Below are 14,631 nucleotides of genomic sequence, written 5' to 3' on the forward strand. Positions count from 1 at the left end.
ATGAAACAAATGTAAGAAATCATATGATCATCTCAGTAGATGCAGAAAAAAAGCATTTGACAAAATTCAACATCCATTTATGATAAACACTCTCAACAGAGTGGGTATAGAGGGAACATACCTCAACATAATAGAGGCCATATATGACAAATCCACATCCAACGCTGTACTCAACAGTAAAAAGATGAAAGATTTTCCTCTAAGATTAAGAACAAGACAAGGATGCCCATGCTTACCACTTTTAATCAGCATGGTATTGGAAGTCCTAGCCATGGTAACCAGACAGGAAAAAGGAATAAAAGGTGTTAAACTGTAAGGGAAGAAATAAAACTGTTACTATCTGCAGACAACATAACTACATATAGAACACCCTAAAGACTTCACCAAAGCACTATCGAATCTAATAAAAGAGTTCAGTAAAGTTGCAGGATACAAATTTAATAAACAGAAATCTGTTTCTTTTCTATACACTAATAATGAACCATTAGAAATGAAGAAAACAATCCCACTTACTGTTACTTCAACAAAATATCTACGAATAAATTTAACAAAGGAAGTAAAAGACCTTTACTCTGAAAACTATAAGACATTGATAAAAGAAATTGAAGATGACACAAATAAACAGAAAGATACTCTGTGCTCATGGATTGTAAGAATTAATATCATTAAAATGTCCATATTACCTAAAGCAATCCACAGATTCAATACAACCCCTTTCAAATTACCTATGGTATTTTCCACAGAACTAGAACAAATAATTCTAAAATTTGTATGGAACCACAAAAGACCCCAAATAGCCAAAGCAATCTTGAGAAAGAAGAACCAAGATGGAAGTATCATGTTCCCTGATTTCAAACTATACTACAAAGATATAGTCATTAGAACAGCATGATACCAGCACAAAAGCAGACATATAGATGAATGGAACAGAATAGAGAGCTCAGAAGTAAACCCACTCTTATATGGTCAGTTAATCTACAATAAAGGATGCAAGAAGGTACAATGGAAAGAAACAGTCTCTTCAATAAATGATGTTGGGAAAACTGGACAGCTAATTGTGAAAGAATCCAACTAGACAACTTTTTCATACCATATACAAAATAAAATCAAAATGGATTAAAAACTTAAATGAAAGATCTGAAACCATAAAACTCCTAGAAGAAAACATAAGCAGTAACCTCTCTGACATTGATCTTAGCAATATCTTTTTAGATGTATCTCCAAATATCCAATAGCAACAAAAGCAAAAATAAATTAATGTGACTAAATCAAACTAAAAAGTTTTTGCACAGTGAAGGAAACCACCAACAAAATGAAAATGCAACCTACTAAATTGGGAAGATATTTGCAAACAATACTTGTGATAAGGGGTTGATATATAAATATATAAACAACTCATACAATTCAATATCAAAAAAATAAACAACCTGACTTAAAAATGGGCAGAAACCCTGAATAGACATTTCTCCAAAGAAGACAGATGGCCAACAATCACATGAAAAGGTACTCAACATCACTAATCAACAGGAAAATGCAAATCAAAACCTCAGTGAGATACCACCTCACACCTGTCAGAATGGCTATGGTCAAAAAGACAAGAAACAAGTGTTGGCAAGGATGTGGAGAAAAGGGAACCTTGGTGAATTATTGGTGGAAATGTAAATTAGTGCAGCCACTATGGAAAACAGTATGGAGGTTCCTTTAAGAACTAAAAATAGAACTACCATATGATCCAGCAATTCCACTTCAAGGTATTTAACTGAGGAAAATGAAAACACTAATTCAAAAAGATATACACCCCTATGTTCTTTGCAGCACTATTTACAATAGCCAAGACACAGATGCAACCTAAATGTCCCTCAATATATGAATGGATAAAGAAGATGTGGTGTGGTGTGTGTGTGTGTCTGTGTGTGTAATGGAATATTACTCAGCCATAAAAGAGTGAAATCTTGCCATTGTGGCAATATTGAGAGACCTAGAACGTACTATGCTAAGTGAAATAAGTTAGAGAAAAACAAATACCATATGATTTCACTTATATGTGGGATCTAAGAAACAAAGGAACAAACAAAACAGAAACAGACTCATAAATACAGAGAACAAACTGATAGTTGCCAGAGGGGAGGGGTGTGCAAGGACAGAACAAAATAGGTGAAGGGCATTTTGGGGCACAAACCTCCAGTTATAAAAAAGTCACAGGGATATAATATATACATAGGGAATATAGTCAATAATATTTTCACTTTGTATGGTGATGGATGGTAACTAGACTTACTGTGATCATTTCATAATGAATAAAAAATATCAAATCACTATGTTGTATACCTGAAAGTAACATAATATTGTATGTTAATTATAACAATAAAAAATGTTGAATCACAGAGTCATAGAATTTCAGGATTGGAAAGAACTCAGAGGTCATTTAGTCTAACTCCTTTATATGAAAGAATCCCCTCTACAACATCCCTAATAAACTCCTCTTCATTCTCTCCTTGAATCCCTTCATGATAGTGAGTTTAACCTCTCCCCGATGCCTCAGGTAAAAATAAATGCATCTTATTACATTCCAGACAGATTTTCCACCTTCTATAATAGTAGTTGTTTTCAGCATTGTGAAACCTACCAATTTGATTAGTCTGAGTCATATGTCTTTCACCTACTTTGTGTGTAGATAAGGGGAAAAAGTCAACTATGGAACATCCAAGGTTTTCATTTCTATTTACCTGTCCACCTATATGCTGCCTCTTTTCAGAATGAATATAAATGAAATGACTTAAAACTGGATGCAATAGCATTATTAAAATAGAAATAGAAATTCAAAGTTCTGAAAAGAAATGCTTAACTCAAAGGCTAATGTAGTTGCTGGCATTGAAATTAAATGTATCAGTGGGCTTTCCACAAGTCAAGACAAAAGGAGAAACAATGGATTACAGTTCTCCTTATCTAACAGGAGAAAGTATATTAACTCTCCATTAAATGAAAATTTTTCTTAGTTCTAAAATTATAAGAGAATTTCTCATGTAGAACCTTCTAAAAGAGATTTATTTTTTAGTTTTCTATGTGCATTCATTTTTGCCCTCTAATGTACCGCCAAGAACAGTGCTGAGCAGCCCTTAAACTTTTACAAATCTCACCTCAATCCAATGCTAAAATTCTGTTGAATACATGGGACAAAGCATAGGCACTGGATAACTATTCTTTCAAAAGGGGCTATCAAAATCGCTGTTTGGGGCTTCCCTGGTGGCGCAATGGTTGAGAGTCCGCCTGCCGATGCAGGGGACACGGGTTCGTGCCCTGGTCCGGGAAGACCCCACATGCCGCGGAGTGGCTGGGCCTGTGAGCCATGGCCGCTGAGCCTGCACGTCCAGAGCCTGTGCTCCACAACGGGAGAGGCCACAACAGTGAGAGGCCCGCGTCCCGCAAAAAAAAAAAAAAAAAAAAAAATGACTGTTTGTTTTTTTTGGGTCAACACTACGGGGCAATAGCTTCCACACGTCCGATTCTTATCTTAGTAGATGGGGACAAATGAGAAACTGAGTTAATCTCTCCTGTGGCATTACCGTCATTCCTTCACCTCTCCTGGAAACAACTGCAGTTGGGTCATCACTAGGCACAAAACGATGTCCTTGTAAACTGAGAGAGGTGTACAGAACATGGTGGATGATAAGCAGACAGTGCTGTGAGGGTCTGCCGGAATATCTGATAAGACTGGATCTCTCAGAAGGAAAGTGACATTATGCAAGCAAAAAATGTTATAGTAAGCAAAAGGTAATGTGAAGAAGGTGGGGTTTCTCACTTGCTCCTTAAACACCCCAATTATTTTCCCAGGAAAGGCATTATAGACCCCTGCAGCCTGAGAATTTACCAATGGGCCAAATTGTGTCTTCCTATAGTTAAGCCCCTGTGGTTTTACAATACTTCTCTCCATTCTTGGATTGAAGATTTGGGGGGAGGGGTATGTATACACAATGACCATTTCACCTTTGAAGGCCTTTGTGGTACCTAGGACATCACAAAAGGTCCTTAGTAAAAATAAATTATTCTCTTTATCACAGTTGTTTAGACTTTACCTGGACTGCATGGTTCTATCACTAAATTCTAAATAACTGAAGACAAGAGATTTCACCTCCCTGCCCACACCTACAGCCAGCCAGACTGAGCTCTGCTTTCTTCTCTATGGCTAGAAAAGGCACATCTGTAATCTGTATTTCATCTGTCCAAATGTGGCAGTTCACTTATTATTATTGTTGTTGTTACTACTATTAAATCCAGATTATATCTAGAGGTCCCTTGAGGCCAATAAGCTAGATTCCGTTCATACAAATTAGTTATTATAAAATGAATCCAAGTACAATAAAAGTAACCTCCATATCAGATGAGGCTATTTGTACACTGGACAACAAAATGTATTCATGGTGCTACCATGGAGAGAATGAGAGAGATTTCAGACTTACTCTAAAGAGGGCACAGGTACACCTTTGAAAGAGTAACCCAAACAAATGACTTGGCTTCTTACAGAATTAGAATAAACTAGATACACATTTGTTTAAAGCTGGGATATTATAGAGACATAACAGTAATGCTAATACACATGCTGATGGCTGGCAAGTGCAAATAAGCATGTTGATCACTATTTCACATCACAGTTTATTATGACATGCAACTGCCAGAAATTAAAGTCAATGCTAAGTGGAAAAACAGCTACGTACAGCTTAATCTTCTCCTCATTTTTAGCCATTCTACCCTGCAAACCCCTTTTTGATCAGCAGGAAGCCTGGGAATAGAAGGTACAATATAATAATAAAAGAGGCCTATGAATTATTGGATACTTTTTTTTTCTCTTTTTTGTGGTACGCGGGCCTCCCACTGCTGTGGCCTCTCCCGTTGCGGAGCACAGGCCCCGGACGCGCGGGCTCCAGCCGCTCCGCGGCATGTGGGATCCTCCCGGACCAGGGCACGAACCCACATCCCCTGCATCGGCAGGCGGACTCTCAACCACTGCGCCACCAGGGAAGCCCCTATTGGATACTTTTTAAACGCTATGAAACCTTGCAGGAGAAGCACCAGTTAAGACAAGTACACACTTCCCTAGAGCATTTTAAAATATCCTAAAGCATACGTGATGAATTGGTGAATGTTTGCCTCTCAGAAAGCTCTCTGCTTTGGGAGGCTGAGTAGCACAAATACCCTGTGTGGAAGAAGTTGGCATAGCAACTCTGCACTTGCAGTGGTGAATCAGAGTAAACGGGTGCATAAGACAGCTACTGGAATGTGTTTACTTCTCCACAAAGGGGTTAAATCTTATAAAGCATTTTTGGCTTCTCTTTATCAGAAATAACAAACCCTTCAGTCATAAATTAAGGCAGTTCATTTGCTGAACAGGACAGGATATTTATGACTCATGGAAAGATTTATTACCTGTACCCTGTATAAATTAGGTGACATTTAGGCTAAAAATAAGTCATTTCTCCCTCACAGTAGACACAATTCTCCATTGACCAGAAAATGATACCAAAAAATAAGCTTTCTGTGTTGGTTAAAAAATACATTCCAGAGAAAAGAATTGCTTACCTGTTGACAACGGGCCCCTTGAAATGTGGGTCATGTATCCTTGGATCACCTGCATTTAAAACAAAGAACCTGCTAAGCATATAAGCCAACGAAATGGCAAATAAATACATATAAAATATTAATAAAGGAAAAATTTATATCTTAGCTAGTCCACTGCTCAGTGCAGTGTTGAACTCATTCTTTGGTCCAGTGAAACATCAGTATGCCTTGGATACAGCTGTCAATCATTTTCCCTCTCTCCAGCTAGAAGCAAGTCTGGGAAGAGCTGTTAAGGACCATAATTCTTCGACACACTGTGTACATATCTCCCACAGTTCTGAGCAGCAACATTATAGACTGTAGCCAGGAGAGCAAAACTTGAAGCCTTTCCAGTCTGTAAAAGCACATTCTACCATCTGCCATTCCCAAGTATTGCTGTGTATTTGTGAGGTGCACAGTATAATAGAGATGTCTGCTTATCCCGGTTCTCCCTTTCCTCTCAGTAGATGAGACTTTCCTTCGAGAAGTTGGAAAACTAGTCACTGTTGGTCTCTGCCATGTTGGCTATATGGTATATACAAATCATTATTATATTATACAAATGTTATTTTTGTTTTTTTTTTTAGATCTACTGGCAGACTTCATGCCATTTGAAGGTGGGCCCTAGTCATTTACTCTTGCATCATGATTGCCATATATTTCCCTTGCCTTTAAACAGTACAAAGTAGACACAGAATGGCCTTTCCCTCACATGTACTGGGTAGGCCCAGTAACAAGTTCTGTAGAATTATTTCTGGCCAAAGTTTTATGTTTTGCAATTCTCAATCCCCGACTCTTCTTCCCCAGCCTAAGGACTCCTGCTCTCTTCCTCTAGGAATTTGTCCCTATAAGAAGGCCTAGTTCTGATTTAAAGACAGAATCAAAAGGGACTGGCAAAAAGAGGCCTGTGTGTCAGCAACCTGACTCAGCCTGTTCTCAGTGGGGAAATCAGACCTGAGGACTCAGAAACCTCTTCAGTGTAATCACAGGCTGAGGGCAGAACAACAGGAAGGTAAGGACAGACTTGCAACAGAAATACCAGAGCCAGTCAGTCAGCAAATATTCATAAAGCACCTATTACATGCTGAGAGCTCTAAGGGGATACAGAAGATCTATAAAGCATGGTCCCTGTCTTCGAGACCTTGCAGTTGGTGGGGCAAGATCGACATATTGATTCATTCAACAAATATTTGTTGAGAATCTTCATATATCAGGCCCTGTGTTGTAATACATGAACAATGAATATACCCGTATAAAATGATTAATCAAGTACTAAATTATATGTATCGGCCTGAAGTGTTACAAGAGTTCTGAGAAAGTAGGTTTCATCAAGGACTAAAGCAGTCAAGGGAGTTTCATTCAAGAAGTGAGATTTTTGTGAAAGACTGGAACAAAACGAAAGGGAAAAGAGAAACATTCTGAGTGAGTGAAACTACAATTCTGTTAAATTCAGTAACTATGTATTGATCACCTGTTATGTGCTCTGCATTAGAAGAAGCACTGCAGGGGATACAAGATTTAGTGAAACACAGTCTCTGCCTTCAACAGGCTAACAAAGTGGTGAAGCAGGGAGAGAAATAAGAAAAGAACACAAGTCGCTATCAAATAAGGCAGAATGTGATATCGTAAGAGGGGTTACAAGGAAAGCGTTAGGAACGTTCTAAGGAAGGAAAGGTCACATCCAGTTTAGATTAGTAAGGAAGGGTTCCTAGAGCCACAATATCTTGAGATGGACAAATAAAGTTTAGAGATGTATGAAGTCACAGAGTTAGGAAAGAACAGCATGTTTGCAGGAATGGTGAAAAGATCAGCCTAAATGTAGTCATAGATAATGGAACAGGAGGAGGAAAACATAAAGCTGAATAGATACTATGGAACCAGAACTACAGAAAGCCAAAAAAGCCAGGGATGTAAGTTTTTTTATATATCCTAGACCACAGGGAGTCATAGAAGGATTTGGAACAAAGGAAGGACAAGGTACAAGCAGGGCTTAATTAAGGAAGAGCAATCTGGTGGCCGTATATAAGTTGTATCACAAAGTGCAAAGTCAAGGGGACCAACCAGGAGTCTATTGCAGTAATAGAGGTAAAGTGATGTGAGCCACGACCCAAATGGTGGTACAAGTAACGGAAAGAGAGATTCAAGGTTCATCACAGAGCAGTCGTGTGGCTTACGGGTTAGGAGCAATGGCTCTGGAGTCAGACTCCCTGATCTCTATCACTTACTAGCAGTGACCCTAGACAGATCATATCACTTCTCTGAGTCTCAGTTTCCATATTTGTATATGGGGATGATAATAGTACCTAAGCCAGGAAGATGTTATGAGGATTACATGAATTAATACCTGTAAAAGTGCTTAAAACAGTGGCTGGCACTTAGCAAGCCACCAATGAATGTTCATTCTTAGTCACAGAATTACATGAAAAAGATAAAAAAGCACTTGATGAACGGTAAGACTTAGGGTGTAAAAGAGAGAAGTCAAAAAAGGTGCCAAACAAAGAGATTTCAGACCTAGAAATTGTGATTCTCAGTCACTTCTGGCCTTTATCTCAGTTTAACGAAATGTTGATGCTATTAAAACAGATGGGAATGTTAGCAGGTGGAAGAGGTTATACAGTTGTTATAAGAAAAAGAGCATGAGGTTGATTTGGCTCTTTTTGAATTTGAAGTGACATCTAACTGAAAGTCCAGTGTTCAACTGGAGTTCAGAAACTGAAGTCTTGTGGGGAGGGAGAGGGATGGACTGGGAATTTGGGGTTGGTAGATATAAATTATTACATTTAGAATGGATAAACACTAAGGCCCTACTGTATAGCACAGGGAACTATATCCAATCTCCTGGGATACACAATAATGGAAAAGAATATTTTTTAAAAAAAGAATGTCTAGGGGAGGAGCTTTAAGATGGCAGAAGAGTAAGACGTGGAGATCACCTTCCTCCCCACAGATACACCAGAAATACATCTACACGTGGAACAACTCCTACAGAACACCTACTGAATGCTGGCAGAAGACCTCAGACCTCCCAAAAGACAAGAAACTCCCCACATACCTGGGTAGGGCAAAAGAAAAAACAGAGACAAAAGAATAGAGATGGGACCTGCACCAGTGGGAGGGAGCTGTGAAGGAGGAAAGGTTTCCACACACTAGGAAGCCCATTCGCAGGCGGAGACTGCGGGTGGCGGAGGGGGGAAGCTTCGGAGCCGCAGAGGAGAGCGCAGCAACAGGGGTGTGGAGGGCAAAGTGGAGACTCCCGCACAGAGGATCAGTGCCGACCAGCAATTACCAGCCCGAGAGGCTTGTCTGCTCACCCGCCAGGGCGGATGGGGGCTGGGAGCTGAGGCTCGGGCTTCGGAGGTTGGATCCCAGGGAGAGGACTGGGGTTGGCTGCGCGAACACAGCCTGAAGGGGCTAGTGCGCCACGGCTAGCCGGGAGGGAGTCCGGGAAAAGGTCTGGAGCTACCGAAGAAGCAAGAGACTTTTTCTTGCCTCTTTGTTTCCTGGTGCGCAAGGAGAGGGGATTAAGATTGCAGCTTAAAGGAGCCTCAGAGACGGGCCCGAGCCGCAGCTAACAGCGCGGACCCCAGAGACGGGCATGAGACGCTAAAACTGCTGCTGCTGCCGCCACCAAGAAGCCTGTGTGCAAGCACAGGTCACTATCCACACCTGCCCTCCTGGGAGCCTGTGCAGCCCGCCACTCCCAGGGAAAACTTCCCCGGGAGAACAAACGGCGCCTCAGGCTGTTGAAACATCACACCGGTCTCTCCCAACACAGGCTCAACCCTGCATACCATACCTTTCCCTCCCCAGGGCCTGAGTGAGCCAGAGCCCCCAAATCAGCTGCTCCTTTAACCCTGTCCTGTCTGAGCGAAGAACAGACGCCCTCAAGCGACCTACACGCAGAGGCGGGGCCAAATCCAAAGCTGAACCCCAGGGACTGAGCGAAAAAAGAGAAAGGGAAATCTCTCCCAGCAGCCTCAGGAGCAGTGAATTAAATCCCACAATCAACATGATGTACCCTGCATCTGTGGAATACCTGAATAGACAACGAATCATCCCAAATTGAGGACATGGACTTTGGGAGCAATGATATGTATATATTTTTTTCCCCTTTTTCTCTTTTTGTGAGTGTGTACATGTATGCTTCTGTGTGTGATTTTGTCTGTATAGCTTTGCTTTTACCATTTGTCCTAGGGTTCTGTCTGTCCGTTTTTTTGTTTGTTTGTATTTCTCTTCTTTTTTAGTACAGTTTTTTAGCTCTTGTTATCATTGGTGGATTTGTTTTTTGGTTTGGTTGCTCTCTTCTTTCTTTCTTTTTCTTTTTATTACTTAAAAAAATTTTTAACAATTATTTTTATAACTTTATTGTATTTCATTTCATTTCAAATTATTTTATTTTACTTCACTCTTTCTTTCACTTTTTCTCCCTTTTATTCTGAGCTGTGTGGATGACAGACTCTTGGTGCTCCACCCAGGGGTCAGGGCGATGCCTCTGAGGTGGGAGAGCCAAGTTCAGGACACTGGTCCACCAGAAACCTCCCAGGTACACATAATATCAAACAGTGAAACCTCCCAGAGATCTCCATCTCAATGCCAAGGCCCAGCTCCACTCAACGACCAGCAAGGTACAGTGCTGGGCACCCTATGCCAATGTATTAGCAAGATAGGAACACAACCCCACCCATTAGCAGAGAGGCTGCCTAAGATCATAATAAGGTCATGGACACCCCAAAACACACCACCAGACATGGACCTGCCCAGCAGAAACAAGATCTAGCCTCATCCACTAGAAAAAAGGCACTAGTCCCTTCCACCAGGAAGCCTACACAACCCACTGAACCAACCTTAGCACTGAGGGCAGACGCCAAAAACAAAAGGAACTATGAACCTGCAGCCGCAAAGGAGAAAAGGAGACCGCAAAGACAGTAAGTTAAGCAAAATGAGAAGACAGAGAAACACAGAGTAGATGAAGGAGCAAGGTAAAAACCCACCAGACCTAACAAATGAAGAGAAAATAGGCAGTCTACCTGAAAAAAGAATTAAGAATAATGATAGTAAAGATGATCCAAAATCTTGGAAATAGAATGGAGAAAAAACAAGAAATGTTTAACAAGGACCTAGAAGAACTAAAGAGCAAACAAACAATGATGAACAACACAATAAATGAAATTAAAAATTCTCTAGAAGGGATCATCAATAGCAGAAGGACTGAGGCAGAAGAACAGATAAGTGACCTAGAGATAAAATAGTGGAAATAACTATGGCAGACCAGAATAAAGAAAAAAGAATGAAAATCATTGAGGACAGTCTCAGAGACTTCTGGGACAACATTAAACAAACCAGCATTCAAATTATAGGGGTCCCAGAAGAAGAAGAGAAAAATAAAGGGACTGAGAGAATATTTGAAGAGATTGTAGTCGAAAACTTCCCTAATATGGGAAAGGAAACAATTAATCAAGTCCAGGAAGCACAGAGAGTCCCACAGAGGATAAATCCAGGGAGAAACACGCCAAGACACATATTAATCAAACTATCAAAAATTCAATACAAAGGAAATATATTAAAAGCAGCAAGGGAAAAACAACAAATAACATACAAGGGAATCCTCAGAAGGTTAACAGCTGATCTTTCAGCAGAAACTCTGTAAGCCAGAAGGGAGTGGCAGGACATATTTACAGTGATGAAAGAGAAAAACCTACAACCAAGATTACTCTACCCAGAAAAGATCTCATTCAGATTGATGGAGAAATTCAGACCTTTACAGACAAGCAAAAGCTAAGAGAATTCAGCACCACTAAACCAGATTTACAAAAAATGCTAAAGGAACTTCTCTAGGCAGGAAACACAAGAGAAGGAAAAGACCTACAATAACAAACCAAAAACAATTAAGAAAATGGTAATAGAAACATACATATTGATAATTACCTTACATGTAAATGGATTAAATGCTCCAAACAAAAGACATAGACTGGCTGAATGGATAAAAAAACAAGACCCGTATATATGCGGTCTACAAGAGACCCTCTTCAGACCTAGGGACACACACAGACAGAAAGTGACGGAATGGAAAAAGATATTCCATGCAAATGGAAATAAAAGGAAAGCTGGCATAGCAATTCTCATATCAGACAAAATAGAGTTTAAAACAAAGACTATTGCAAGAGACAAAGGGATCTATCCAGGAAGAAGATATAACAATTGTAAATATTTATGCACCCAATATAGGAGCACCTCAATACATAAGGCAAATACTAACAACCATAAAAGGGGAAACTTACAATAACACAATCAATTAGGGGACTTTAACACCCCACTTTCACCAATGGACAGATCATCCAAAATGAAAATAAATAAGGAAACACAAGCTTTAAATTATACATTAAACAAGATGGGCTTAATTGATATTTATAGGGCATTCCATCCAAAAACAACAGAATACACTTTCTTCTCAAGGGCTCATGAAACATTCCCAGGATAGATCATATCTTGGATCACAAATCAAGCCTTGGCAAATTTAAGAAAACTGAAAATGTATCAAGTATCTTTTCCGACCAAAACGCTATGAAACTAGATATCAATTACAGGAAAAAAGGTGTAAGAAGAAACAAACACATTGAGGCTAAACAATACACTACTAAATAACCAAGAGATCACTGAAGAAATCAAAGAGGAAATCAAAAATTACCTAGAAACAAATGTCAGTGAAAACACGGCAACCCAAAACCTAAGGGATGCAGGAAAAGCAGTTCTAAGAGGGAAGTTTACAGCAATACAATCCTACCTTAAGAAACAAGAAACACCTCAAATAAACAACCTACCCTTCCACCTAAAGCAATTAGAGAAAGAAGAACAAGAAAACCCCAAAGTTAGCAGAAGGAAAGAAATCATAAAGATCAGATCAGAAATAAATGAAAAAGAAATGAAGTAAACAATAGCAAAGATCAATAAAACTAAAAGCTGGTTCTTTGAGAAGATAAACAAAATTGATAAACCATTAGCCAGACTTATCAAGAAAAAAAGGGAGAAGACTCAAATCAACAGAATTAGAAACGAAAAGGAGAAGTAACAACTGACACTACAGAAATACAAAGGACCATGAGAGATTACTACAAGCAACTATATGCCAATGAAATGGACAACTTGGAAAAAATGGACAGATTCTTAGAAATTCACAACCTTCCAAGACTGAACCAGGAAGAAATAGAAAATATGAACAGACCAATCAGAAGAACTAAAATTGAAATTGTGATTAAAAATCTTCCAACAAACAAAAGCCCAGGACCAGATGGCTTCACAGGCGAATTCTATCAAACATTTAGAATAGAGCTAACACCTATCCTTCTCAAACTCTTCCAAAACATAGCAGAGGGAGGAACACTCCCAAACTCATTCCATGAGGCCACCATCACCCTGATACCAAAACCAGAAAAAGATGTCATAAAGAAAGAAAACTACAGGCCAATATCACTGATGAACATATATGCAAAAATTCTCAACAAAATACTAGCAAACAGAATCCAACAACACATTAAAAGGATCATACACCATGACCAAGTGGGGTATATCCCAGGAATGTAAGGATTCTTCAACATATGCAAATCAATAAATATGATACACCATATTAACAAATAGAACGAGAAAAACCATATGATCATCTCAATGGATGCAGAGAAAGCTTTTGATAAAATTCAACACCCATTTATGATAAAAACCCTCCAGAAAGTAGGCATAGAGGGAACTTTCCTCAACATAATAAAGGCCATATATGACAAACCCACAGCCAACATCATCCTCAATGGTGAAAAACTGAAAGCATTTCCACTAAGATCAGGAACAAGACAAGGTTGCCCACTCTCACCACTACTATTCAACATGGAAGTTTGAGCCACAGCAGTGAGAGAAGAAAAAGAAATAAAAGGAATCCAAATCGGAAAAGAAGAAGTAAAGCTGTCACTGTTTACAGATGACATGATACTACACATAGAGAATTCTAAAGATGCTACCAGAAAACTATTAGAGCTAATCAATGAATTTAGTAAAGTAGCAGGACACAAAATTAATGCACAGAAATCTCTGGCATTCCTATACACTAATGATAAAAAATCTGAAAGTGAAATTAAGAAGACACGCCCATTTACCATTGCAACAAAAAGAATAAAATACCTAGGAATAAACCTACCTAAGGAAACAAGAGACCGGTATGCAGAAAATTATAAGACACTGATGAAAGAAATTAAAAATGATACAAATAGATGGAGAGATATACCATGTCCTTGGATTGGAAGAATCAATATTGTGAAAATGACTCTACTACCCAAAGCAATCTACAGATTCAATGCAATCCCTATCAAACTACCACTGGCATTTTTCACAGAACTAGAACAAAAATTTTCACAATTTGTATGGAAACACAAAAGACCCCGAATAGCCAAAGCAACCTTGAGAACGAAAAATGGAGCTGGAGGAATCAGGCTCTCAGAATCAAGACTATACAACAAAGCTACAGTAATCAAGACAGTATGGTACTGGCACAAAAACAGAAATATAGATCAATAGAACAGGATAGAAAGCCCAGAGATAAACCCATGCACATATGGTCAACTTATCTTTGATAAAGGAGGCAAGAATATACAGTGGAGAAAAGACAGCCTCTTCAATAAGTGATGCCGGGAAAACTGCACAGCTACATGTAAAAGAATGAAATTAGAACACTCCCTAACACCATACACAAAAATAAACTCAAAATGGATTAAAGACCTAAATGTAAGGCCAGACACCATCAAACTCTTAGAGGAAAACATAGGCAGAACACTCTGTGACATAAATCACAGCAAGATCCTTTTTGACCCACCTCCTAGAGAAATGGAAATAAAAACAAAAATAAACAAATGGGACCTAATGAAACTTAAAACCTCTTACACAGCAAAGGAAACCATAAAGAAGACAGAAAGACAACACTCAGAATGGGAGAAAACATTTGCAAATGAAGCAACGGACAAAGGATTAATTTCCAAAATTTACAAGCAGCCCATGCAGCTC

At 39.2% G+C, this 14,631-nt stretch overlaps 1 protein-coding gene across 7 annotated transcripts in view; it reads right to left on the minus strand.

Annotated features, from left to right (window-relative positions):
* SLC44A5 (solute carrier family 44 member 5) overlaps positions 1 to 14,631 on the minus strand; it is a 378,746-nt gene that overhangs the window by 152,288 nt on the left and 211,827 nt on the right. For 4 of the 7 annotated variants that reach the window (XM_067726587.1, XM_067726589.1, XM_067726593.1 and 1 more), the window contains one exon: positions 5,575 to 5,623. The exons of 2 other annotated variants lie outside the window; for them this stretch is intronic. In XM_067726587.1, coding sequence (XP_067582688.1) covers positions 5,575 to 5,623 — 49 coding nt within the window. Of the gene's footprint in view, positions 1 to 5,574; positions 5,625 to 14,631 lie in introns of those variants that run through there. One more of the 7 variants, XM_067726592.1, reaches the window with a different exon arrangement.

The sequence above is a fragment of the Pseudorca crassidens genome, chromosome 2, assembly GCF_039906515.1.
Source record: "Pseudorca crassidens isolate mPseCra1 chromosome 2, mPseCra1.hap1, whole genome shotgun sequence".
Taxonomy (NCBI): Eukaryota; Metazoa; Chordata; class Mammalia; order Artiodactyla; family Delphinidae; genus Pseudorca; species Pseudorca crassidens.